At 45.4% G+C, this 25,996-nt stretch overlaps 1 protein-coding gene across 1 annotated transcript in view; it reads left to right on the top strand.

The window, feature by feature from the left end:
• The window catches only part of WSCD1 (WSC domain containing 1), a 42,383-nt gene extending 17,217 nt beyond the window's left edge, over positions 1 to 25,166 (top strand). Inside the window, exons 6-9 of the mRNA XM_008057861.2 lie at positions 11,062 to 11,221; positions 12,189 to 12,353; positions 22,022 to 22,222; positions 24,239 to 25,166. Coding sequence (XP_008056052.1) covers positions 11,062 to 11,221; positions 12,189 to 12,353; positions 22,022 to 22,222; positions 24,239 to 24,591 — 879 coding nt within the window. The 3' untranslated portion in view covers positions 24,592 to 25,166. The remainder of the gene's footprint in view (positions 1 to 11,061; positions 11,222 to 12,188; positions 12,354 to 22,021; positions 22,223 to 24,238) is intronic.
• Positions 25,167 to 25,996: the final 830 nt, after the last annotated feature.

Here is a 25,996-nt window from a genome sequence, read left to right as displayed (position 1 = left end):
TCTCACTCTGTCTTTTCTCCTTTGTTTCCTTCCTTGGAGGCAGCTGATTGTCCTGGTTTCTCATGTCCACTCACAGGGAGACTAGGAATATTCAAGCAGTTGCATCCTTGCTTGTCCTGTTAGAAACCCACAGATGGGAACGAAAGACACACACTCTTCTGCACTGAACTTTTCATTGGACAGTCTGTCTCAGAAATTGTTCCACATTGGAACAGAAATTGCTTTCTCATTCTTTTTTCCTGTTATGCAGATGTCCTATAATTTATTTAACCAGTTCACTGCTGTTAATCATTTATGCTGTTCCTAGTCTTTTGCTTTGACAAACAATGCCACAGTGACTACCCATGTGTTGTATGCATGTCATTTTGGGTGCGTGAATCTGTAAGAAAAAATTCCTCAGAGATACTGGGTCAGTGACTATGTGTCTTTGTCATTTTGGTAAACTTTGCCAAGCTGCCCTTGGCAAAGGTCATACTCATTTCACACCCCTGTCAGCGACCTGTGTGGGAGACAAGCCACCCTGATTATCCTTCTTTTGGGGAGTATGGGTTCAAAGCATCATCCTAGGCAGATGCCCCTGTATTCTTGAGCACCTCCCTTTGGGTAGCCCATTAGAGCCGAGAGTTCTGCCTGGTGGTTCCAGACTCTACTACTTCCATTTTCAGCCTTTCTTCATGTTTACTGGCACAAATCCAGATCGCTGTAGTTTCACATTGGAGCATGTGCCAAGAGATACCCACTGCCTCAGTGTCTTGTGCCATTTTGCACCTTAGCACCTCATCCATTTCTCCTCACTATGTGTTTCAAGGACAGGCCATTTACTCAGCTCTGGCCAGTGCAGCTGTGAATTGTTTGGGTCAGAACCACATGGAAAGGGCATCCGGGGTTCTCACAAACGGCCTCTGTCCTTGGTGCTCTCAGGGTTGGAATCCGTGCTGACGTTTGTTCCTTATCCTGGCCTCCTCTGTATTGTCGGATGAGGCTGGGAGGGGGCGTTTCCTCGAGTCCCATTGTTTAGAGCTGCAGAATTTTGCAGCTGTGAGGAACAGAGTCATCATTTCCAGCTTTAAAGTTGGAAGTGGGTCTTGGCAGAACACATTGAGTGGGACTTGGCAAAACACATATGCTGACTCTTATGGTGGGTAAAGCCATGGGCAGGGTGACTCTGACCTGTGGCAGAGTAAGATCAGTGCCTGAGGAGTATAAAGGAGGCTCAGAAGGAGGCTGGGAAGGCAAGAGGTTTCAACTCTTTGGAAGGGTTGAAGCTGAAGGATGCAGGGTGATGTTGGCAGGCGGCTGAGGGGAGTAAGGAGTGCATTCCAAGAGGAGGCAACTGGCTAGCCGGAACCGGATGGTGGGAAAGCAGCCCAGGTGGCCCCAAGTGGAGGGTCACTTGGGGTAATGTAAAAGGTCAGCTGGGGACAAACTGCAGTGGGCCTTGGGTGCCTGCCTCAAAGTTCTGACTTTTTTCAGTGGATAAGAGGGAGCTACTGGTGGTGTGGCAGAGAAGGGTGGTATGACTGGTGGAACACTTTATAGTTGTGGGTAGGATGTTCTGGAGCAGAGAGAGAGCACTGCAGGGGCAGAATCCACATGAGAGGATGTGGGGACGCAAAGGAAGAAGTGGGAGCCACCAGGGAGAATGAGGTATGGATAGGGGTTGGGGTCGTGGGGAGAGCTGACCTGGCTAGTGGGAGAGGGGAGTTCTTTGGCACAGCATTTCTTGGTGCTACCCTCAGAGATTCCCTGGCAGAACTGCCATAGAAGTCAACCTATGAGTTAGGGGTTCCAGGTAGGACAAAAACAGTGCCCTAGATGTCATGCCTTCAAATGAAAACACCGTTGACTCAACAAAATGGCCTTTGGTTCCCAGACCGGCCATTCATTCTCCTTGTCTTGTGTGTGAATGTTGTCATAACTTGAACACAATCCTTCTGCACTGCTAGCCCCTCAGCTCTGCAGATTCCTGATGGACTTTGCTGGGATTCTGACTTTACCCTGGAGCAAGATTTCTCAGTCTTGGAACTATCGGCATTTGATGTTGGACAATACTTTGTTTTAGGATCTGTCTGTACATTGTAGGATATTTAACAGGGAGAGATGGTATCCCTGACATCTACTCACTAGATGGCAATGGCACCCTCCCCTCGGTTGTGACAATTCTGACTATTCCCAGACATTGCCCAATGCCCCTGGAGTGCAAAACCACCCCGGTTGAGAAGCATGGCCCTGGAGAACCTGCCAGGTTATGTTGGCAGTGATGCCCGGGTAAGGCCCACATTCCTCATGGGTCTGAATTTCGGGGAACAGTGGTCTTTTCCAACTATTGCTGAGGATGAAAAGCAGATTCTGCCTCCAGCATTGAAGTCTGGCGAACGTGAAATTGATTGGAAGTTTATCTGACTCAGGCCTACGGAGGCCAGGGACTGATTTGCAGGGAATGGATTCCTCTCTTCCCTCCAGAACACTGAGGATGGTAAGAGGTGAATTCAGGGATGTCTGGCTGTACGATCCTGTTCTGAAGTGCCAAGCACGTCCTCTCCAGAAAGGCTGATGGTCCAGAGGCTGCAGGGCCGTCCCAATGACAGCTTTATCTCATTCTAATTTGGCTGAAAAACAAGCTTAAGTGTCCTATGATGTGGGAATGGTTAAATTATGCCACAGCCATACAGTGGACTATAATACAGCCATTGAAAATGTTTTCAAAGACTTTTACGATGGGAAATGCTCACAGTAGAATGTTAAATGGGGCAGAGCTGAGCTTGGGGGTGGGGGGCTAGGGGCTTAATTAGGGCTGCTGGGCAGTGGGACTAGGAGCAGCAGATGTGAGAGGCAGGGCTTGGAATCAGGAAAAGAAGGGGACCCCCTTGTAGCACCCTCACTTTTTAGCACCATCTAAGGCTTGTTTGTGGCCCCAGATAAAAATCTCTTCTGTTTTTTGCCAGTTAGTGAAAATGGATTTGGGGACTTCCAAGAGTGTAGTTTGACAGAAAGAGAACATTTCGGGCGATATCAGCATCTTAATGATCTGATTCTCTGCCAGCAAAAGGGACTTGACTAATGTAATGTGTTTTTAAAGCCCAGGAAAATGGTCTTGTCTAATTTCCTGTGATCATGTGGGCAATGGAAGGAAACCTGCTCGTCCTCAGGAGTCCTCAGGAGCCCACTGCCTCCTTCGTTTAGAGGCCAGGTGGGAGTGAGCAGGGGACAGCTGTGACATCTGCATTCTTACCAGTTTGGATCTAAGGTTATTCATCCTGAAGCCTGGTATTTGTGCTCAAGGAGATGAGAGCGTTTATGGCAGTGTTTGGAACTGGAGCTGATGAGTGAATTCTGACACCACCTGCAAATAGGTTACTAATATGTGACACTGCACCTGCTATGATGCCTCGTTATCGCAGGTTTGTTCTCCTGGCAACTGCTGGTGCGTCTACTGATAAATAAGTTGCAAGAAGAGGAGGAAGAGAGGTGATGGCCTTTGTTTTTTTCCTATTTTAGCCTCTTTTGGGTGTCTTAAGTTTTTTTTTTTTTTTTTTTTTTTTTTTTTTTTGCAGAATATTAATCATTAGGATGTTTTCCTATTCACATTTCTTCTAAAGTCTTTGTTTGTCTTGGCCATTTAATGGTGGTACTAACCTGGCTGCCTGTGAAGTGGAACAGCATGCATTCATGTGAGCCTGTTTGTTCTCGGCTGGGCAACTTCCCCTGGATCCCCATAGCTGAAGTCTATCCTAGTAGACTCATGGTCTCCATGGGACATGCAATTTCACGTCTTTGCCAAGGGTTGAGTCTATAAGAGTGTGGGTTTTGTGAACCTTGATAATAAAAAATTTTCCCAGCCGGGCTCAGTGCCTCAGCCTGTAATCCCGTGCCTTTAAGAAGCTGAGGTGAGTGGATTGCCTGAGCCCGTGGGGTCGAGACCTGCCTGGGCAACTTGGCGAGACCTCATCTCTACAATAAATCAAAAAATGAGCCGGGCGTGGTAGCGCTTGCCTGTAGTTCCAGATACTTGGAAGGCTGAGGCAGAAGGATCGCCGGAGCCCAGAAGGCCGATGCTGCAGTGGCCGGAAGTGGTCACTGCACTCCAGTCTGGGCGACAGAGTGAGACTCCAACTCAAAAAAAAAAAAAAAATGTTCCCTGCCAAAGTTCTATAGTCATTCCAGTAGGTGACTGATATGATGCTGTTTTGAATTTCGTATAAAAAAATCTGTAGTAAACCTGTTGATACTGTACTCTGCATGTGTTCCTAAGAACACTTATTGTTTGTTCTTTGGAGAGTTAGAGAAGTAACACATACCTCTTTTGGAAAATTTAGCAATGCAGAAATAAAATAAAACTCATCTGTAAGTTCACCACATCAGAGAAAACAACTAATAATATTCTACATCCTTTTGGTCTTTTATTCTCTCTCTCTCTCATATATGTATATTATATATATATATAACTTGTTTTATAAATATGGGCTCATTCCTTCTCACATTTGTTACCTTTTCTTATTGAATATGTTGTGAACATTTTCTTGACAATGCCATGCCTTCCATGATTCATTGGCATTCCATCCTCTCCTGACCATTTCCTTTTTATTCTTTTTGCTGTTTTATTATAAGCAATATTGCCAGAAACATCCTTGAAGGTAAATCTTTGAGCACACTCATAATTACTTCATTAGGATAAGGGATTGCTGGGGCAAAGGATATATACACTTGATATGTACATTTTTTAAGACTTTTGATGCATTTTGAGAAGTGGGTTTCCTAGCCTCATTCTTGTTAAGCTGGTAGAAATAAGGCTTTGGAGTCATAGTAACCTGAGTTGGTATCCCTACTCTGCTACTTTCTTGTTTTGTGGTTCTAGTCAGATCACATAACCCTGAGCCTTGGTTTTCTCATCTGGTAGATAGGGTTGGTGAGGTGAAAATGCCTCCCCAGACAGTGATGAGGATTCAGTGATTTTGTAGACATAAATCGTTTTGTTATTCATGCCTTTGGATGTCTCTTGAGTTGCATGTATTCTCTTGATTGTCACTGTCATTTAGCTTCCCCTAGTTCCCTTGCTGCATGGAGGATGTTTGAGAAACTGCCTAGGATGGGGAGATGGTCTTTTCCCAGGTCTGGAAAGCCAGGCACCCGGGCATCCCAATGGTTTGGTGGTTCTGAGTCACACAGTGCTTCACAAACTCTTCTGTCTGATGATTGGCTTTGACGGAGAGGGTGTTATCTGGGGGCAGGTTGGTGGGTTAGGTGAGTCTGCTGTCTAGGAGCTCAACTCTTCAGAGAGCTATCGCCTGTGGAGACATCCTGTAGGATTCCCTGGAGAGACTCTGACATTTGCACTAACCGGCATACTTAGCCGGTTCTTATAGCCATAGGATAGCTATCACAGTGTCTGTCTAGAGTATATGATAGAGCTGCCAGCACTTCAAGGCTGGACACGTAGACAGAGACTGATGAGTCAGCTCTTTACATGGAGAAGAGTAAAGAGCTGACTCTTGGCCTCACCTGGACTCAGTTCATCCATGTTTGCTGAATGTCTACTCTCAAGAGTACCCACATGGCTGGAGAAACCAAGACTCAATCCATCTAAATTTAAACTCACACCTGCAGACGCCAGAGCTCTCAATCATGAAACTATATCCTTTTTATAGATTATAAGAGGGAGGCTCAGAGATGTCCAGTAGCCTGTCATCAGTCCACAAGTGGGATTTGGAGACAGTGGTTCCTGACCATGAGCCTTGGGCTGTTTCCACCTCCCGGCAGCTGCCCTCCATATCACACAGCTCCATTCTCAGCATCACTAGATGAGTTTTCAGTCAACCTGACGTGCCTGAAAGCAAAAATCTGGCCCTTTATCCCCCATCCCTGAAGTCATCTTCTTTCCTTTCAGTAGCTTAAATGTCCAGATCTACCTCTGGAGTGAAGGAAATTGCTCTGAAGGCAAGATACTGGCAGAGCTAACCTCTGTATGGGCTCGCACATTCCATCAGAAATCCATTGCATCCATGTCCTTGTCTCCAAGGAGTTGAGCTGTGAGGGTGGCAAAGCCCTGGATTCGGAGTCCAGAAGGCTGATTTTGTCAATGGACTGGACATCTTGGACAGCTCACTGCCTGCCTCTGAACCTTAGTTTCCCTTTCTGTGATCTCTGAAATCCCTGCAGTTCTGTGTAATCCTGAAGAGCCTGAGAAGAGAGCTCCAGGAGGAATGAAGATGGGGGAGCTGCAGCTCAGATAGGCTGGTTTGCTATAGGGGTGCTGCCTGGAGGAGTGTCCATTCCTTGACCCCTTGGCCACAGACCAAGCCTTTGCCTGTGGTTCCCTGACACCCAGAGCTCTGCCCTTGCTGCATCGTGACCTGGCTCCAGGCTGAATGCCCACCCACATGTCAGACATAGCTCAGCCCCAGCCCTGGGCACAGGCCAAGCCAGGCTCAGGCTATAGGTGCATGGTCAGGGTAGGATGTGTGTCCACACTGGCTCCCTCTTTAGCCCCTCATCTGATTAAAACAATCCCAAATCTGTCTTCTTTCTTTTTGTGCCTTTCTATCTTCGGTCCTTTGCTCTTCTTTTTCTCGATGAAGCGCTTTCTCACTGAAGCTTAGGGTAAGGGTGGGGAGAGCAGGGAAGTTGGCGGAGATAAGATTCATCAATATTTAATTTTTATGGAAATCATGTCCTAGCAATCCCCAAGGGGCTGAAAATTGTTCTGTGTTTTCAGAATCTAGTGATGTTGCTGAAGCGCTTATGTTGTAAATAAAACCACATTACTGTCTGCAGCTCTCCCGTCGCTCGGCAAACACCCGGAAACTTGACAGTTTAATCCACTCAAGGAAGCAAAAAGGTTCGGGTCACTGGTGGGGGCAGCCCATTCTCCAGCCCCGGGATATAAGATGGTGAGGCATCAGCGTCAGCCGTGCGGTTGCCGCTGGAGAAGAAGAGAGAGTCAGTGTGCCCTGAGCAGATTTACCATGCTGGGGAAATTTTCTTCCTCTGAACAGGAATCTCAGGACAGCAGAGTCCCCCTGGGGTCCACATGCTGGGGAGGATTTGCTTAAAGGTAGTTGGCTTTCTTCTTCTCTCGCATGCCAGTGGTGCAGTCAACCAAAGGACCAGCAGAAAGATCAGACCCAAGTTAGTTTCCAGCAGCTTTTGGTGGGGTTGGGATTTGGAAAAGATAGTCATTCATTCATTCACTCATTCATTCATTCATTTGTTCATCAAATATTTATTGAGCATCCGCCATGTGTAAGACACAGTTCTAGGTACTGAGGAGGCAGCAAAACACACAACAATCCCTGCTTACGTTCTCATGGGTAGAGGCAGACAATAGACCAGATAAATGAGCAAAATATATACATATTGTATGACGATTCATGCTGTGGAGAAAAATGAAGCAGGAGCTGCAGGTGTTGACTCATGAAAAATGAAAACACTTAATTGACTAAAAGATATGTACAGCAATGTCCAGAACAGCTTTATTCACAATAGCTAAAAATCGGAAACAGCCCACATGGCCCTCCATGAGTGGATGACTCAACACTCTTTCATCCACACGTGGAATACTACATAGCAGTGAAAAGGAATGATCTACGGACACATACAACAACATGGATGAATTACACAAATATTTTTCTGAATGCGAGAAGCCAAGCACACAAAAATAGGTACTGGCTGATTCTATATATATGACATTCTAGAATAGACAAATGTAACCTGTGGTGGCAGAAATCAGAAGAGTGGTTACTTTGGGGAGGGAGGGATGACTGTGAACAGGTGGAGGGGCCTGTGGTGTCACGGATATGTTGTGTGGCTTGAGGTGCACCGGTCCAAGCCGACTGAATAGTACTCTAAGGATCAGAGCCTTTCATCCAGGCAAGTTACTAAACAAAATTAGAAAGCACAGCAAGCGAATAGGGTATGTCAGTGATGGTGGGAGGGGTGTTGGAACTTGAAAGTGGGTAGCCAGGGAAGGCCCTCCTGAGAAAGCGACTGGAAGAAAGTGAGGGAAAGCGTCATGAGGGTATCTGGGGAAGGGCATTCCTGGCAGAGGAGACAGCAAGCGCAAAGGCCCTGAGGTAGGAGTGTGGTCAAGGAACAGCAAGAAAGCTATTGCATTAGTCAGCTATTCTGACAAAGTACTACAGACTGAAGGGCTTAAACAACAGACATTTATTTTCTCACAGTTCTGGAGGCTGGAAGTCTGAGATCAAGGTGTTAGCAGGTTTGTTTTCTCCTGAGGCCTCTCTCCTTAGTTTGCAGATGGCAGCGTTCTTGCTGTGCCCTCACATGGTTGTCCTTCTATCTCAATGTGTGTGTGTGTCCTCATCACCTTTTCTTATAAGGACCCAAGTCATATTGAATTAACACCTATCCTAACGCCTCTGATTAACTTAAATTATCTCTGTAAAGATCCTACTTCTAAATAAGGTCACATTCTGAGGCACTGGGGTTAAGATGTAAACATAAGGATTTTGGGAAGGCAATTCAGCCCATTGATAGAAGGGTCAGAGACACGGGCAGACAGCTGCATCCTCTCGTGCCATGAGTACTGGACTGCTTGTTGCTGCTGTCCCCATGATGAAGATGTTGATTTGGGATGAGGTCCCCAAGGGCTTTGTGAGAGAGGATGGATGGAGCTGTAGAGGCAAAAGGTGGTAATTCTTGGGATCACTTTTCACAAACACTTCAGCAGGAAAACTTGCTTCCAAAAAAGCCAACCATATTCTGATTGAGGGTCAGAACACAAATCTTTCTCTTTTTGGGAGGTGGGTTGGAGTCTCACTCTGTCACCTAGGCTGGAGTGCAGTGGCACACTCATGGCCACCACAGCCTTGACCTGCTGTGCTCAGGTGATCCTTCCACCTCAACCTTCCAAGAAGCCAGAACTACAGGCATGCACCACCATGCCCGGCTAAATTTTTGACTTATTGTAGAGATGAGGTCTCGCCAAGTTGCCCATGCTGGTCTTGAACTCGTGGACTCAAACAGTCCTCCCACCTCAGCCTCCCAAAGTGCTGGGATTATAGGCGTGAGTCACTGCTCCCGGCCTAGGTCTCTCTTTCTATAAAGAAGTGGCTCGGGGGCCCATGGAGTGGAGTCTAGTTGGAGATGCCAGTGGGGCTTGTCAGCATGCTGTCCACTCACAGCACAGTGGGCTCCTCAGCTTGAAGAAGGACAAAGGGGATGGGGACAGGCTTTCCCGGGGCTGCAGGCATCCAGAAGAGGATCCGGCCAGCGCTTACAAGAACAACTCAAAGTTGGGCACAATATGCAACCGTATTCCTCCCTCACTCATCTAAGATACCTGCCCTGCCTCTCCCATCCCCAGGCCCTACATGCGCTCCCTTGGCTGAGACACCATCTGCTGTCCTTTATGAGTGCCGAGATCCTCAGTTTTACCTAGCCGTGCTCAGAAAACGCTATTGATTTTCTTTTACTTATTTATTTATGAGATTTTTGCTGTGGGCAAAAAAATAAAAAGGTTTGTGCAGCATTCCCTTAGCAGTGAGACGTTTTCTCCACCCATTGCCTTCCTCTCTGTCACACACCCTCACAGCCTGCTTTCTTGTCTCTCAATGCTCCAGGCAAACTGGCATCTCCCGGTTGTAGGAGGCAGGGAGGGCAGAGAGGAAATGGGGCTAAATGCCCTGCCTGTTGCCCTGGACAGAGTAGGTGCTCAGAAGATACATGTGGGAGAGGTGAGTAGAGGCATTTCTGAACAATCCATGGCTGGTGCTCAAAGGGTTAAGGAGGTCAAGGATAGCCTGTTCTTCTGTGGAAGTACCTACACGAACCAGGCCCAGTGCTAGGCAGCTTGGGCTTGTCTCATCTAGTCTTTATCATAAATGTGCAAAGTAGATTTGGTTACCTTTTTTCAATGGCAGAATTCAGAGTGGTTAAGCACATTGCTCAAGGATGCCCAGCAAGTGAACTGAAATCCACATTACAGTTTTCAGGACACCAGTACCCCAGTGCTCTCCACTGAATGGTATAGCCTCCCCAAAGGGGAATAAGAAACCACTTAAGAGACTGCCAGGAGCTGGCTTGGCTCACAGAGTGAGGCACCTCTCCTGTCGTACCCCCTGCAAGGCCCCTCCATTTTTAGGAAGTCCCTATAGCGCTGAGCACCTTGGGTGGGAACAGGTTTGCTCTTTTCCCCACCCTTCCAACTTTGGAAAGATGATTGTATGAAAATCTGCCCCAACCCTGGAGTAGGGCATCAGGCATAAGGGCTGGCTTTGTTCTCTTTCAGGGGAGGTAGCTGGCCAAGAAGGGCTAGAGGGAATCCAGTCCTCTCTCAGGGCACAAGGTCTATTGGTTGAGCCCCAGAGTTGCCATGTCGGTCGATCTGTTTCACTCTGTGCCATGCAGAAGTCCACCTATGTGAACTCCCTTACCCAGAGTGCCCTTTCCCACTCCAGCACTCCTGACAAATGCCTCGATGCTTCACAAGCCCCATTCCAGCCTCTGCTCCTGACTTTCTGTGCTCACCCCACCCTCTGTCATAGCACTGCTCACACTGCTGTGACTGTCGATTTGTCACCCGACCAACTATGAGCTACTTGAGGACAGAAGTCATGTCTTGTTGAGCTTTGTCTCCCTGGGGCCAGGCACGGAGCCTGGCGATGGAAGGAGGATGGTCATCCCTGTGGATCCCATACAGCTGGCAGTGCCTACATCATGTTCTTGTTTTTTTTTTTTGAGTTAGAGTCTCACTCTGTCACCCAGACTGGAGTGCCGTGGCTGCTCCCGGCCACCGCAGCCTCGACCTGCTGGGCTCCGGTGATCCTTCCGCCTCAGCCTTCCAAGTAGCCGGAATTACAGGCGTGCGCTACCACGCCTGGCTGATTTTTTTGATTTATTGTAGAGATGAGGTCTCGCTGCCCAGGCGGGTCTCGAACCCGCGGGCTCAGGCAATCCACTCACCTCAGCCTCCCAAAGGCACGGGATTACAGGCTGAGCCACGAGTCCGGCTAGGCCTACATCATGTTCATCCCAGTTGCTGAGCTACGAGAGGCGTGGCCTTCACATTCACTTAGTGTGCTTCTCTTCTCTTTTGCCTGGCAGGAGTTCCCCTTGGCCGTCCTCAGGGGCTGGGAGTGCTACTGTGCTTACCCTACCCCCCAGTTCAGCCTGCGGGATGCCATGAACAACGCGCTGTGTGGCCAGGACCCTGAGGCACAGAGGCAGGCAGATTACTGCGAGGTCTACCAGACACCAGTACAAGGTGAGTTCTGCATCCCCCACTGGTTGTGGTATTTGGTCTGGGCCTGGGAAGAGCCTCCAGGGTTTGGAGATGGCAGTCATGGCTGAGTGTGCAGTACTAGGGTGGGGAAGTTGTATGTGAAAAGACTCTGACATCTTGGTGGATGGCGGAGATAATGGGAGGGGTAAGGCCGCCACCCTTCAAGAAGGCTGCATCCTGGACTTGGTTTGAAGAACATCAGGCCCTTTATCTGAGTCTCTCTGGGGATGACAATGGTAAGAGGAAGAGAAGAAGGGTAGTGAGGGGCAGGCCCCAGAGGGATAGAAAGGCAAGGTAGTGGGTTTGGGAGACATGGGAAGAATGGGATCCTAGGAGCCACAGGGCTTCCGATGCCTCCAGGACCTGGACCTTCTCCTCGGTGTGAGCATCAGGTCTTTCCCAGCTGATCTTAGGAACTGATGAGAGGAAGAGAAGGTGAAGAAGGGTGTTATCACTTTTGTCAAGTGCCTACCGTAACCCAAAATATCACTGGAGGCTTTGGGGCTTTCCCCTGGTGACTCCAAGTCTTCTTGCATCCGCCCTAGGGATGAAATACAAGGAGTTACTTACCTAAAATTAGTCCAGCCATGATTTGTTGCTGGCTGTAGCTGGGTATAGCATTGCTCAGCCCAGCCACAACCTCTACTAGCAGAATCTGGAGTTATCTGGGCTATGTCAGCTGCAAGGATTTGGCTGTGATCATAGAGACATAGCAGGCATTGAGGGCGTGTGGCGTGTCTAATTCCCATCCCACTCCTGTGCTGAAGTATGAAAGACCTCATAGCGGGGCTTTCTATGACTAGTCACAGACCCATGCAGCCAAGGTACAGATGGAAAATCTCTTCCCCTCAAAGTCTTGGATCATGAGTGCCTATCTAAGGGAGTCCAGTGGTGAATCTGTCAATCACGATGGAAATAAGTAACCCTGTGATGACTTCTGGACTTTCAGACACTCGATGCACAGACAGGAGGTTTCTGCCCAACAAATCCAAAGTGTTTGTGGCTTTGTCAAGCTTCCCAGGAGCCGGAAACACATGGGCACGGCACCTCATTGAACACGCCACCGGCTTCTATACAGGGAGCTACTACTTTGACGGAACCCTCTACAACAAAGGTAAGTCAAAACTACAGGAGAGGAGGAAGGTGGCACCCAGTATCCAAACTGTCACCTTGCTAACTAAGCCTCTTAGAGCACTAGAGCAGTGCATCTCAAACTTGAGTCACCTTGCTAGCTAAGCCTCTCAGAGCGCTAGAGCAGTGCGTCTCAAACTTGAGTGTGCTTAAGAATCACCTGTAGGTGAAGCTGCTGCATGCCATGCTAGCCCCCCCCCATGCTAGGTAGGCTGAAGACCAGCCTACCTAGCAGTTTCCATTCACAGCAAAGCTAGACCACTGCCTCCACCAACACCCACAGTCTAGGCCACCTGAGTTACTTGCAAACACTGCTAATGTTGATCATAGCCAGAGAAATTACATAGCAACTACCCTACTGCACTCATCTAGAACCAAAAGCCAAAAAACCCTACCCAAACAACACAATGAGACACATCTTTAGGGAAAAGTTTTTCTCTGTGGAAGCCACTCCATAAAATTGGAAGAGGTGACTGTTCTACCAGATGTACATATATTAATGTAGGGAAGAACCATGAAAGAGCAAGAAAACATGAATCTTCAAAGGAACAAAACAATTCTCCAGTAACAGACTCAAAAGAAAAGGAAATGTATGAAATACCAGGAAAGAATGTAAAATAATGCATTAAGGAAACTCAGCAAGGTACAAAAGAATACAGAGAGAAGATAGACAATTCAATGAAATCAGGAATATAATTCATGATCTGAATGATAAATTCTATAGAGATAGATATCATAAAAAGAACCAAACAAATCTGGAAGCAGAAGAATTCAATGAATGAATAAAAAACACAACTGAGATATTCAATAACTTAATCAAGCAGGGGAAGGAATTTCTTTTTTTTTTTTTTTTTTTTTTTTTGAGTTGGAGTCTCACTCTGTCGCCCAGACTGGAGTGCAGTGGCTGCTCCCGGCCACCGCAGCCTCGACCTGCTGGGCTCCAGCGATCCTTCCGCCTCAGCCTTCCGAGTAGCCAGAATTACAGGCGTGTGCTACCATGCTCGGCTGATTTTTTGATTTATTGTAGAGATGAGGTCTCGCTGCCCAGGCGGGTCTCGAACCCGCGGGCTCAGGCAATCCACTCACCTCAGCCTCCCAAAGGCGCGGGATTACAGGTTGAGCCACCGAACCCGGCTGGAATTTCTGAACTTGAAGGAAGGTCTTTTGGAATAACCCAGTGAGACAAAAACAACAGCAAAAAAGAATTTAAAAGAATGAAGAAAACTTAGAAGAATTATGGGACTGCAATAAGTGAAGAAATATTCACATTATGGGATTTTCAGAAGGAGAATAAAATGGGAAGAGGCATAAAAAATAATCTATGTAATGATATAAAGCTGAAAACCTTCCAGTTTCAGGAGAGAGATAAATATCCAGATCCAGGCTCAAAGGTTCCCAAATAGATTCAACCCAAAAAGGTTCTCTCAGAGGCACAATATATAGGCAAACTGCCAAAGTCAAAGACAAAGAGAAAATTCTTAAAACAGTAAGAGAAAAGCGACAAGTCACATATAAGGGAATCTCCATTAGACTAGCATCAGATTTCTCAGCTGACACCTTACAGGTCAGGCAAGAATGGAATGATATAGTAAAAGAAATGACAGAAAAAACTTGCCAGGCAGGAATATTATTCCTAGCAAAGATATCCTTCAGAAATGGAGGAGAAATAAAATATTTCCCAGACAGGCCAAAAATGGGGGACTTTTTCAGCACTAGACTGGCCTTACCAAGAAATACTGAAGGGAGTCCTAGATTTGGAAGCAAAAGAATAATAACTGGCATCATGAAAACACATGAAAGTATAGAATTCTCTGGTAGAACAAATACACACATGAGAAAGAGAAAGGAACAAAAACTACTTCACTACAGAAAGCCATCAAACCTCAAAGATAAACAATAAGAGAGGAAGAAAAGATCAAAGGATATACAAAACAACCACAAAACAATTAATTAAATGACATAAAACAATTAACTAAATGACAACCTTGAAGGTAAATGAATTAAATTACCCAATTAGAATATATAGACTGGCTGAATGAGTAACAAAACAAGACCAATCATATGTTACCTACAAGAAACTTACCTTATCTGTAAAGACACACATAGATTAAAAGTGAAGGAATCAAAAAATATATATTCTATGCTAATGGAAACCAAAATTGAGCATGAGTAGCTATACTTATATCAGATAAAACAGAATTTAAGTCAAAAACTGTAAAAGAGACAAAGAAAGATTATTGCATAGTGATAAAGTGGTCAATTCAGCAAGAGGACATAACAATTATAAATATAAATGCACCCAACACCAAAGCACCAAGATATATAAAACAAATATTTTATCTGAAGGAAAAGATAGACTCCAATACAATAATATTTGGGAACTTTAACACTCAACTCAGCATTGGACAGATCATTCAGATAAAGATCAACAAAGAAACATCAGATTTAAACTGCACTGGAGATCAAGAGGGTCTAAGAGACATTTACAGAACATTTTATTCAACAGCTGTAGAATACAACACATAGAACATTTTCCAGGATACACTATATGTTAGGCCACAAAATAAATCTCAACATATTTTTTAAGTGAAAATTGTATAAAATATGTTTTCTGACCGGTATGGAATAAAACTAGAAATCAATAACAAGAGGAACTTTGGAAACTGTATAAATACATCAAAATTAAATAGCTGGGCACAGTGACATACACCTGTAGTTCCACCACTTGGAAGGTTGAGGTGGGAAGATTGTTTGAACCCAGGAGTTAGAATCCAGCCTGGACAACATAGCAAAACCTCATCTCTAAAAAAAAATTTTTTAATAAAAATAAATAAAAATTAAACAGCATGTTCCTGAATGCCCAATGAGTCAAGAGAGATATTAAGAAGGAAATTTAGAAATTTATTGAAACAAATGAAAATAAAAACACAACATATCAAAACTTGTGGGATACAGCAAAAGAAGTATTAAGAGGAAAGTTTATAACAACAAATGCCTATATAAAAAGTAGAGATTTGAAATAAACAATGTAATAATGTTCCTGACAGAACTAGAAAAGGAAGAACAAGCCAATCCCAAAAATCAGTAGAAGGAAAAAAGTAATAAAGCTCAGAGCAGAAATAGAGACTAAAAAAAGTACAACAGATCAGTGAAATGAAAGGTTGGTTTTTTGAAAATATAAACAAAATTGACAAATCATTAGCTAGACTGAGAAAAGAAAAAGACTCAAATAAAGAATATCAGAAATGAAAAAGGAAACATTATAATAGATACCACAGAAATACAAAGGGTCCTTAGAGACTATTATTATGAGCCACTATGCACCAACAAATTAGAAAACCCAGCGGAAATTGATATATTCCTGGACACATACAATCTACAAAGATTAAGCCAGGAAGAAATAAAAAACCTGAGCAGACCAATAAGTAATGTTATTGACTCAGTAATAAAAAAAAAATCTTACAACAAAGAAAACCCTAGGACCAAATGGCTTCACTGTTGAATTATACCAATTTTTTAAAGAAAAAATAACATCAATTTTTTTCAAACTATTACAAAAAACTAAAAGAGAGGGAATTCTTCCATACTTATTCTATGAGACCAGCAGTGCTCTGATACCAAAACCAGACAAGAATACAATAAAATGAAAATTACAGGCCAATATTCATGATGAACACTGATGCAGAAATTCTCAATCAAATACTAGCTAACCAAGTTCAATAGCCCATCAAAAAGATAACATACATGATCAAGTGGGATTCATCCCAGGTATGTAAAGATGGTTCAACATATGCAAATTAATAAATGTGACACATCACATCAATATAATGAAAGATAAAAGCCATATGATTATCTCAATAGTTGCAGAAAAATCATTTCACAAAATTTACCATCCCTTCATGATAAATACTCTCAACAAGTTAGATATAGAAGGAGTGTACTTCAACATAATGAAGGGCATACACAGTAAGTCCCTACATATGAACCTTCAAGTTGCGAACTTTCAAAGATGTGACCATGTGTTTGTATGTCCAGTCACATAAGTTAGTTCACATGTCTGGTGTACATTGTCACATGCATGCATCCTTTTCAAGGTACTGTACTGTAAAATTAAAACTTTTCATTATTTTTTGTTTGTTTTCTATGTATAATTTGTGTAAAAGTTTTATAAACCTATAACAGTACAGTACTATATAGCGGATTGTGTTAGTTGGGTACCTAGACTAACTGTTGGACTTACGAACAAATTGGACTTACGAACACACTTCGAACACAACTTGTTCATATGTAGGGGACTTACCGTATGATAAACCCACAGCTAACATGGAGAAACATTGAAAACTTTACTGATAAGAACCAAAACAAAACAAGATGCCCACTTTCACCACTCTTATTCAACATAGTACTGGAAGTTCTGGCCAAAGCAAGTTCTAGGTAAAGAAAGAAATAAAGGGCATCCTGTTTGGAAAGGAGCAAATCAAATTGTTCCTATTTGCAGATGATAAGATCTTGTATATAGAAATACCTAAAGACTTCACCAAGAAACTCTTAGAACTGATGAGTGAATTCAGTAAAGTCACAGAATATAAAATCAACATACAAAAATCAGTAACATTTTTATATGCTAGTGAACTGAATGAAAAAGAAATCAAGAAAGCAATCCCATTTACAATAACTTCAAAAAACAAAATGCTTAAGATAAATGAAATCAAGGAGATGAAAGCTCTCTATAAGGAAAACTATAAAACACTGATAAAATTGAAGAGGATACAAAATAATGGAAAGACATTCCAAATTTTGGATCGGAAGAACTAATATTATGAAAATGGCCATACTCCCAAAAACAGTTTACAAGTTCAATGCAATCTTGTCAAAATACCAATGACTTTCTTCACAGAAATAGAAAAAAAAATTCTACAATTTGTGTGGAAGCACAAAAGACCTTGAATAGCCAAAGAAATCTTGAACAAAGAGGACAAAGCTGGAAGCATCAACTACTGACTCCAAAATATATTACAAAGCTATAGTAACCAAAGCAGCATGGTACTGCCATAAAAGCAGACATGCAGACCAATGGAACAAAATAGAGAACCTAGAAATAAATCCATGCATTTACCGCCAACTGATTTTTTACCAAGGTGCCAAGAATATACATTGGGGAAAGAACAGTCTCTTAGATAAATGGTGCTTGGAAAACTGAATATCCATATGCAAAAGAATGACACTACACTCCTATCCTTAACCTCATACAAAAATCAACTCAAAATGGATGAAAAATTTAAATGCAAGACCTAAATCTATGAAACTACCAGAAGAAAATATAGGGGAAACCCTTACTGACATTGGTCTGGGCAAGGATTTTTTTAAAATAGGACCTAAAAAGCAGAGGCAACAAAAGCAAAAATAGACAAATGAGATTATGACAAATTAGAAAACTTCTGCACATCAAAAAAAAAAAAAAAATCAGAGTGAAAAGACAGCCTGAAGAATGGGAAAGAATATTTTTAAACTATTCATCTGAAAAAGGATTAATATCCAGAATAGACAAGGAACTCAATCAACAGCACAAAAAAAGAAACCCTAAATAATCTGATTAAAATGGGCAAATGATCTGAACAGACATTTCTAAAAAGAAGACATACAAATGGCCAACAAGCATATGGAAAAAAATGTTCAACATCATTAATCATCAGGAAAATGCAAATTAAAAAAAACCACAGTGAGATGTCACCTACACCCCAGTTAAAATGGCTGTAAAAAATCAAAAAGATTTTTAAAAATAACGGCAAGGATGTGAAGAAAAGGGAACTTTTATACACTGTTGGGGGATGCAAATTAGTATAGCTATTATGGAAAACAATATAGAGGTTCCTCAAAAAATAAAGCGGTCATCTGATCCAACAATCCTACTGCTGGGTATATTTCCAAAGAGGAAAAAAAGAATCAGTATGTTGAAGAGATATCTGCACTCCCATGTTTTTCACAGCACTATTCACGATAGCCAAGATATGGAATCAACCTAAATGTTCATCAACAGATGAATGGATAAAGAAAATGTGGCATATAGATAATACACAATGTAATATTATTCAGCCATAAAAATAATAATCAAATCATACCATTCATGGCAACATGGATGATCCTGGAGGACATTATATTAAGTGAAATAAGCCAGGCATAGAAAGACAAATATCATCTCCACACATATGTGGAAGCCAAAAAAGTTGATCTCATAAAAGTAGAGTAGAGTAGTGATCAGTAGAGGCTGGGAAAGGTAGGAGAGAGGAAGGCATGGGAAGAGGTTGGTTAATGGACATAAAATTACAGCTAGATAGAAGGAATAAGTGCTAGTGCTTTTTAGTATTGTAGGATGACTCTAGTTAACAATAATTGATCGTACATTTTCAAATAGCTAGAAGAGAGGATTTTGAATGTTGCCAACACAAAGAAATGACAAATATTTGAGGTGACAGTTATGCTAACTACCCTGATTTGATCATTTCACATTGTATACATGCATCAAAATATCAGTGTAGCTGGGCTCGGTGGCTCAGCCTGTAATCCCACGCCTTGGGAGGCTGAGGTGAGTGGATTGCCTGAGCCCGTGGGTTCTAGACCTGCCTGGGCAACTTGGTGAGACCTCATCTCTACAATAAATCAAAGAATAGCCGGGTGTGGTAGTGCACGCCTGTAGTTGCAGCTACTTGGAAACTGAGGCAGAAGGATCTCCGGAGCCCAGCAGGTCGAGGCTGTGGTGGCCAGGAGCAGCCACTGCACTTCAGTCTGGGTGACAGAGTGAGACTCCAACTCAAAAAAAAAAAAAATCACAGTGTACCCCATGTAAATGTATAATTATCACATGTCAGTTAAAAATAGTGACTAACTTATATTTCAGTTAAAACAAATAATCACCTGGAAGGCTTGTTAAAACGTGGATTCCTGGCCCGCACCCCCCAGACAGTCTGATTTCGTTGGTCTGAGGTGGAACCTGGAAATGTTCATTTCTAACACCTTCCCAGGTGATGCTGCTGATGTAGGCAACTCTAGGACCACACTTTGGGTGGAACTTCACGAGATGGTGCCTGTTCTGGATTCAGAGGGGGAGGTTAGCAGTTTGAATTTCCCCTCTATCACCATTTCTTGAATTTTTCTTCATTTTAGAACCCTCAGTAATTAGGGGTGAAGCTGATTTAATCTGTTCATTCCTTTTTTTTAAGGCAAGGAGTAGCTCATCTAAATGCAATTTTTAAAATGTCCAAAAATCTTCGGGAGTTTTATGATTTCTAATATTTCACTTATAGAAGTAAGAGACGGCCTCATTATGCCAAGTAAGTTGGCTTTAATGGCTTAAATGTACTGTTTAAGAATGAAGAAGCTCAGACAAGTCAAGTGGCATCTAAATTTGGCAAAATGTATTTCTCCATTGTCAAGCGTTACAACATTTTCTTTGGGTTTCTTAACCAGAGTTTAATTTAGGAAAGTTAGATACTATCAGTAGCATCCCAGAGAAACAGAAACTTCTTGAGCTTGGCAGTGGGTTCTGGAATCACTGTCAACAACATTGGTCTGGTTGGGAAAAAGCCAAGACTGTCCATATAAGCCAGTACCATCTTCCTTGGGAGTCTTGAGTGCTAGCGATACCTTCAGGTGAGGGAAGAAGTAGTCATCAGATAAACACGTGGTCCTGCCACTCTGGCCTAATCCCCTGGGAATCACCACTATATCCAGGCTACAGCTACTTGTTCATCTAGAAGGCCTTAACTTGTTCATGCAGCTGGCTGTTTTGGACTGCATATGATGCATGGCTCAAGAACTGGAAGAACCAGCTATAAGGATTGGGATGGCACTGCCTCAAAAATGCTTTAGAGATACCCAGTGCAACTTTGAGCCTTACAGGACTATTAGATGTAGCTACTAGCTTAAGAACAATGACGGCACGATCACACACACACACATACACACACACACACACACACGCACACACACACACACACACACACACACACGTAAAATTCAAATTCACAAGGCATCTCCTTGCCTAAATGACATACCTATTGTGGTAAGGGAAACATGAATGTAGTCTGAGCTGCAAGGCAGAGTTGCTATGGCTGGAACAGGCTAAGGCCATATAAAAAGCACCCTGGTTCTCAGAGTTGTTATAGATCAGATCTCAAGTTTATTCATTCCACGGTTCGACGCTTCACATTTCCTAGCTATTTGACAGAATGCATCAAAGCAAGGGCTTTTGGTGATTGGCCCATGGCAGAGATGAGTTTGAAGCTTGTTGAGTTCCAGTGGGTAAACCCAGACTTCCAGGTTCAAAAGAGACTTGCATTTTCCAGACATCAAAGAATCCCTCACTTGCTCACTGTAGATACAAATGCTTCCAGCCATTCACAAACAGCGGCAGGTGGTAGGGCTCATTTTGTTTCCAAGAGTCCAAGATAAGCTCATGAGTATTTACGGAGCATATCCCAGAACTGGAAGGCAGGAGCTACATTGGGATGTGGCCAGGAAGCTAGGTTCAAAAGACCTCTTTCCAGGAAGCCTGCTGTCACATCCCCCATGATTATTAACCTATTTGGTTCTCGCTACTCTTTGTCACCATAAGTCCCTATCCTCTGTACTTGGGCTACTTCCTCTACTAGAATATAAGTTTAAAGACAGGGTCTGAGCCTTTCCCTTTGTCCCCAACATAAAGTTCAACACAGTGGGCACACAGGAACCTTTGCTGATAAATATGTGACTCTATGGTGAATGGGTGGAGTCTGGCCTTGTCTGCCAGGTTCTGAGTGTCCAGCATTGTACCAAGGGGCCAAAGTAGGAGACAGGCCCCAAAGAGGTGGTCCTGGGAGCAAGTCTCCATTCATAGAAACCGGACCCTGGGTTCCTCAGGGCTGGACTCAAACACTGTATATGATACCTTGACCAGACCTGCTCTGGGGTCCAAGGTGGAGAATCTCCATACATGCAAGGCTGGACCCCAGTTGTGGGACTATGGCATAAGCTCAAGGGTAGGGTTACACCTGTTTATGGCCATTGAGCCTGATGTTGGGGATCCTACCCCCACAATTGGGAGGTGGGAGGAAGCTGAGGTACCTCATATGGACACATAAAGTCATGTAGAGAGAACCCTGGTGCTGTTTCCACGGTACTGTGTGATCTTGGACAAGTCACACACTCACTCTAAACCTCAGACTCTTCATTTGGCTGTGCTTACAGCTGTATTTCTATTACAAGGTTATTTGTGATGCTGTGTGAAATTATCTCCGTGAAAATGTCCAAAACATCTATATACATCTCCAGTGTCTCAAAGAGGGCATGGTCAGGCCCTCTGCCTCTTAACTCCTGAGGGTGTGTAGGAGGTGAGATGCCTTATCTCATTTCTCTTGCAGGTACCGTCTTTCCCTACTCTTAGACACCTCCTGCTCCCACTTTCCCTTGGCCAGGGGTCACTCCTGTGGAGTTGCTCCTGTCACCATCCATAGGTCCTCCCAGTGCCCTCTGCTGTGCCTTTCATGGGCCTCTCTTATGCCCCTGATACTGGCTTTCCCTCAGAGTTGCAGGTTAGGTTCAGACCTGTCTGCTGCTATGGGAAGGGGTCCCACACACACCTTCCTCCAAAGAGGCCCCTCTCATTTCTCTCGGCAGGGTTCAAGGGTGAGAAGGACCATTGGCGGAGCCGGCGCACCATCTGTGTAAAAACCCATGAGAGTGGCAAGAGGGAGATCGAGATGTTCGATTCGGCCATCCTGCTGATCCGGAACCCGTACAGGTCACTGGTGGCCGAATTCAACAGGAAATGTGCTGGGCACCTGGGTTATGCAGCTGAACGCAACTGGAAGAGCAAAGGTAAATGGGGACTAGGAGGGCAGGTTGTCAGTGCAGGCAGGATGCTTATCAGGATGCAGGATCAGTACACACAGGTAGGCACTCAAACCCCATCTTCTCAGGGACTTGTCTCTGCTGTGCCTGGGCTTGGGGTCGCCTTCTCCCCTTCCCTGTCATGCCTGCTCAGGTCCATGTGTCACAGTGTTTTATGTAGACACCAGCTTGGTTGCCAAGATTCTCCTCTGCTTGCCATAGTGGCACAGTGAGGTGATCTATACCCCTTTTCTACCCCTGCTTATATCCAGGAGCTTATGCAGGAGAAGAACACTTTAAATGCACATGGACCTGATTTGCATCCTCTTTTGCCTCTGGAACCAGGTTCCTCCATATCTCATGGAGCATTCTGGGATCAGTGGGATGATGTGTATGTACATAATCTATGGTCAGAGCTCAGCATGTCAGTTCCCACCTAAGCTGCCTCTCCTCAACTTCTCACAGTGTTCCATAGGGTAGTCACATCAGCCCTACTTTCCAGATGAGCCCAGAGAAACGGCTGTGTGACTTGTTGAGGTGGGCTAGATGGTAGGACTCAGACTCATTCAGACTGTCTTTGTCAGTTCAGGCTGCTGTAACAAAATACTACAGACTGGGTGATCTAAACAACAGATGTTATTCCTCACAGTTCTGGAGGCTAGGGAAGTCCAAGATGAAAGTGCTGGCTGAATTTGGTTTCTGGTGGGGCCCACTTCCTGTCTCCTCACTGTGTCCTCACATGACAGAGAGACATCAAAAGCTCTCTGGGCTCTCTTCTTCAAAAGGCACTAATCCCATCACAAGTGCCCCACCCTCATGACTCATCTAAGTACCTCCCAAAGGTCTCATCTTAAATATCACCATATTGAGGGTTAGGGTTCTTAGTGAATTTGGGAGGAATACAAACATTCACCCCATAACACCCAAACTCTCTGATTCTGGGTCAGATTAGCTTATTCCCCATTTCGTCTTTATTCATGGAGTCAGTCTGCTGACCCACACTTACCAGAGTCCTACCGTGTGCTAGGCACAGACAAGGCCCCAGGGTCCCAGGAGAAGGGGTCAGGGTCTCTGCCCTCCAGGCATGCATAATCTAGGCTTTGCTCTGATGAATAACAAAGTTGCAAGTCTGAGTAGTAAGTGATGTGAAGTTAAATCAGAAATAAAGCAGTGTCCAAGCAGTGTGGGTGCTTGTGGATACTGTGGGGCCTTGTGGCCAGGCAGGCTTAGGCTTCTGTCCACTCATGCTTGGATCCGCAGAGGCTGATGGATGGTGTTGGCTGGCTTCTAGTCTTTCCCTTTCCCTGTCACCCTCCACCCAGGCTAGGCCCCCACAGTCAGGCAGGCTGAACTCTGAGCCCTTGTCTGCCTCTTGTGAACTGAACGATCCCTGGCTAGCTACTTACCTTGAATTTTGAGCTTCCATTTTCTCATCTTAAGAAGACTGAAGAAAACAAACCTTTCACATAACATTTGAGGTGTATTAATAGCCCAATGAATAGCCCAGTTTGGGGGAGATGATTTATGACATTTGTACTCCACTCCCCCACCCCAAAAAATAATAACTTAATCTTCTGGAAAAGAAATCTTACACAATAGGTCACCTGCAGAAATCTGAGACCAAGGCCACCCTTGTCTGTGGCTTCCTGGTACTTCCTACCACCCAGCAGTTTCATAGGTTCAGCCTGGCAATCAAACCCACAAAGCACCACATGCATCCATCAAGCACCATGTTGACTTAGATACATAGGGCCTGGGATGGGAAATCAAGCCTGTATAGCATCTTCATCTCACCAGGAGGCCTGGCAGCTGCTCCTGCCCACAACACACACACGACTCAGTCACCAAAAGTGTCTTTCTCCATGGGTCACTCCAGGCAGGTTGGCCCTAGGCAATGGGCAGTGGGCAGTCCTGGCTGCTTCCCTCTCCTGAGGAGGCGCAAGGGGGAACAGCAGCCCAGGCAGGGCTGCCCCTGACTCCATATCTCTTCTCTCCTCACCCCAGAGTGGCCAGACTTCGTCAACAGCTATGCCTCGTGGTGGTCCTCGCATGTCCTGGACTGGCTTAAATACGGAAAGCGGCTGCTGGTGGTGCACTACGAGGAGCTGCGGCACAGCCTGGTGCCCACATTGCGGGAGATGGTGACCTTCCTCAATGTGTCCGTGAGCGAGGAGCGGCTGCTCTGCGTGGAGAACAACAAGGAGGGCAGCTTCCGGCGGCGTGGCCGGCACCCCCATGACCCTGAGCCCTTCACCCCAGAAATGAAGGACTTGATCAATGGCTACATCCGGACAGTGGACAAGGCCCTGCGTGACCACAACTGGACTGGGCTTCCCAGGGAGTATGTGCCCAGATGATAGGCTCTGGGCTGCGTGAGAGACGCAGTCTCACCAGAGGACTGCACACCCACCATCCTGCCCGGGCTCGTGGCCTTGCTGGGACCATTGGCAGGAAGGCCTGCCCCATGCTGCTTACACACAGGGAGACCTGAACACAGGTGGACACACATGCCTATCCAGACACCCACACCTTCTCAGACACACCTAGACACCACTCCATGCTCACAGTGCCCATATTGACACAGCTAGGCCACCCATGCAGGGGGTGCCAGACGTTGCAGATGCAAACACAGCCACGCACAGATGCAGACACACGGATGCCAGGCTACATGATTCTGGAGGTTGGCCGTCCCTCCTCACACAGGCTCACGTGTGTGCCCTAGGCTCTCAGAGGCCTTGGGTGTCCTGTGTCCTGCCCTGGCATGGACTTGCTCGTCAGGATGTTTGACTCTGGGATGCTGGACTGGGCAGGCATTCGTGCTCTGAGCAGTGAGGACCATCGGGATGGAGGTGGGCGCAGGGACTGCTGCTGGGGGCTTCATAGCCCTGACCGTGTGTCTGACATCCCATAAATGTGTGTGGTATGACTACCAGTCACCGCAAACTTTGCAGCCCTGCCTCTGTCTTCTCTGTCACTGAACTGGCATCACTGTGGGCAGTGTGAAACCACCCCCACCCAATACACACACTGAACTCAGGACTAGCCACCCTTCAACTCACCTTACATCAGTGCTCCTCAGAGTGGGGTCTCCTCTCCTGGCTTCTTCCTCCAACTGACCCTGGGGAAGCCAGCAGTTCATACTATGCCCCAAAAGCAGGGTGTGAGGGCCAGAGGGGCCCAGATCTAGGAGGTCTATGCACCAGCAGAAGGGGAGTTGGGGACCACTGCCCCACCCATATTGATAGGTCCCTACTCTCTGGGAGGGGGTGTCCTGTGCTGTGGTCATGAGAGCTACTTAGTGCTCAGCTGGGCCCCCAGGCCAGGCCCAGTCAGCCTGGGACAAGGAGAGGTACTGATAGCAATGACCTTCTTGAGTCATACTCTGCTGTATAACTTGGGCTCAACAATGAGACTGTGGAAACTGGGAGGCTCGGCATGGAGGGTGAGGGTGCAACCCAGGAGCAAATCTCAGGTGGCCAAGATGCTGCTGGGAGGATTGTTGAGATTAGGTTACATGCTGTTGCCTGCAAGATGGATGGGCCTGAACTCAGGCAGCCCCCTTGTGGCTTCTCCAGGCCTGTGGTAACCCTGGCTGGGCCCCTTGGCCATACCCTGGGATGGCCATCACAGCGTCCTCCCCTCAGCCTGAGCCAAGCTGCACTGGGAGGGAAAAACAGGGTAAGGGGTTTGGGAGAGCTGGGCATTGGAATGCCCCAGCCCTCTGCTCCTTGACCTGGAGATGGGGGACTGAGAGCCACCCCC

Source organism: Carlito syrichta, unplaced genomic scaffold, assembly GCF_000164805.1.
Source record: "Carlito syrichta isolate Samal-C Ts95f unplaced genomic scaffold, Tarsius_syrichta-2.0.1 Scaffold303143, whole genome shotgun sequence".
Lineage (NCBI taxonomy): Eukaryota > Metazoa > Chordata > Mammalia > Primates > Tarsiidae > Carlito > Carlito syrichta.
Note: the sequence above shows the minus strand (reverse complement) of the source record. Positions and strands in the feature narration are given on the sequence as shown.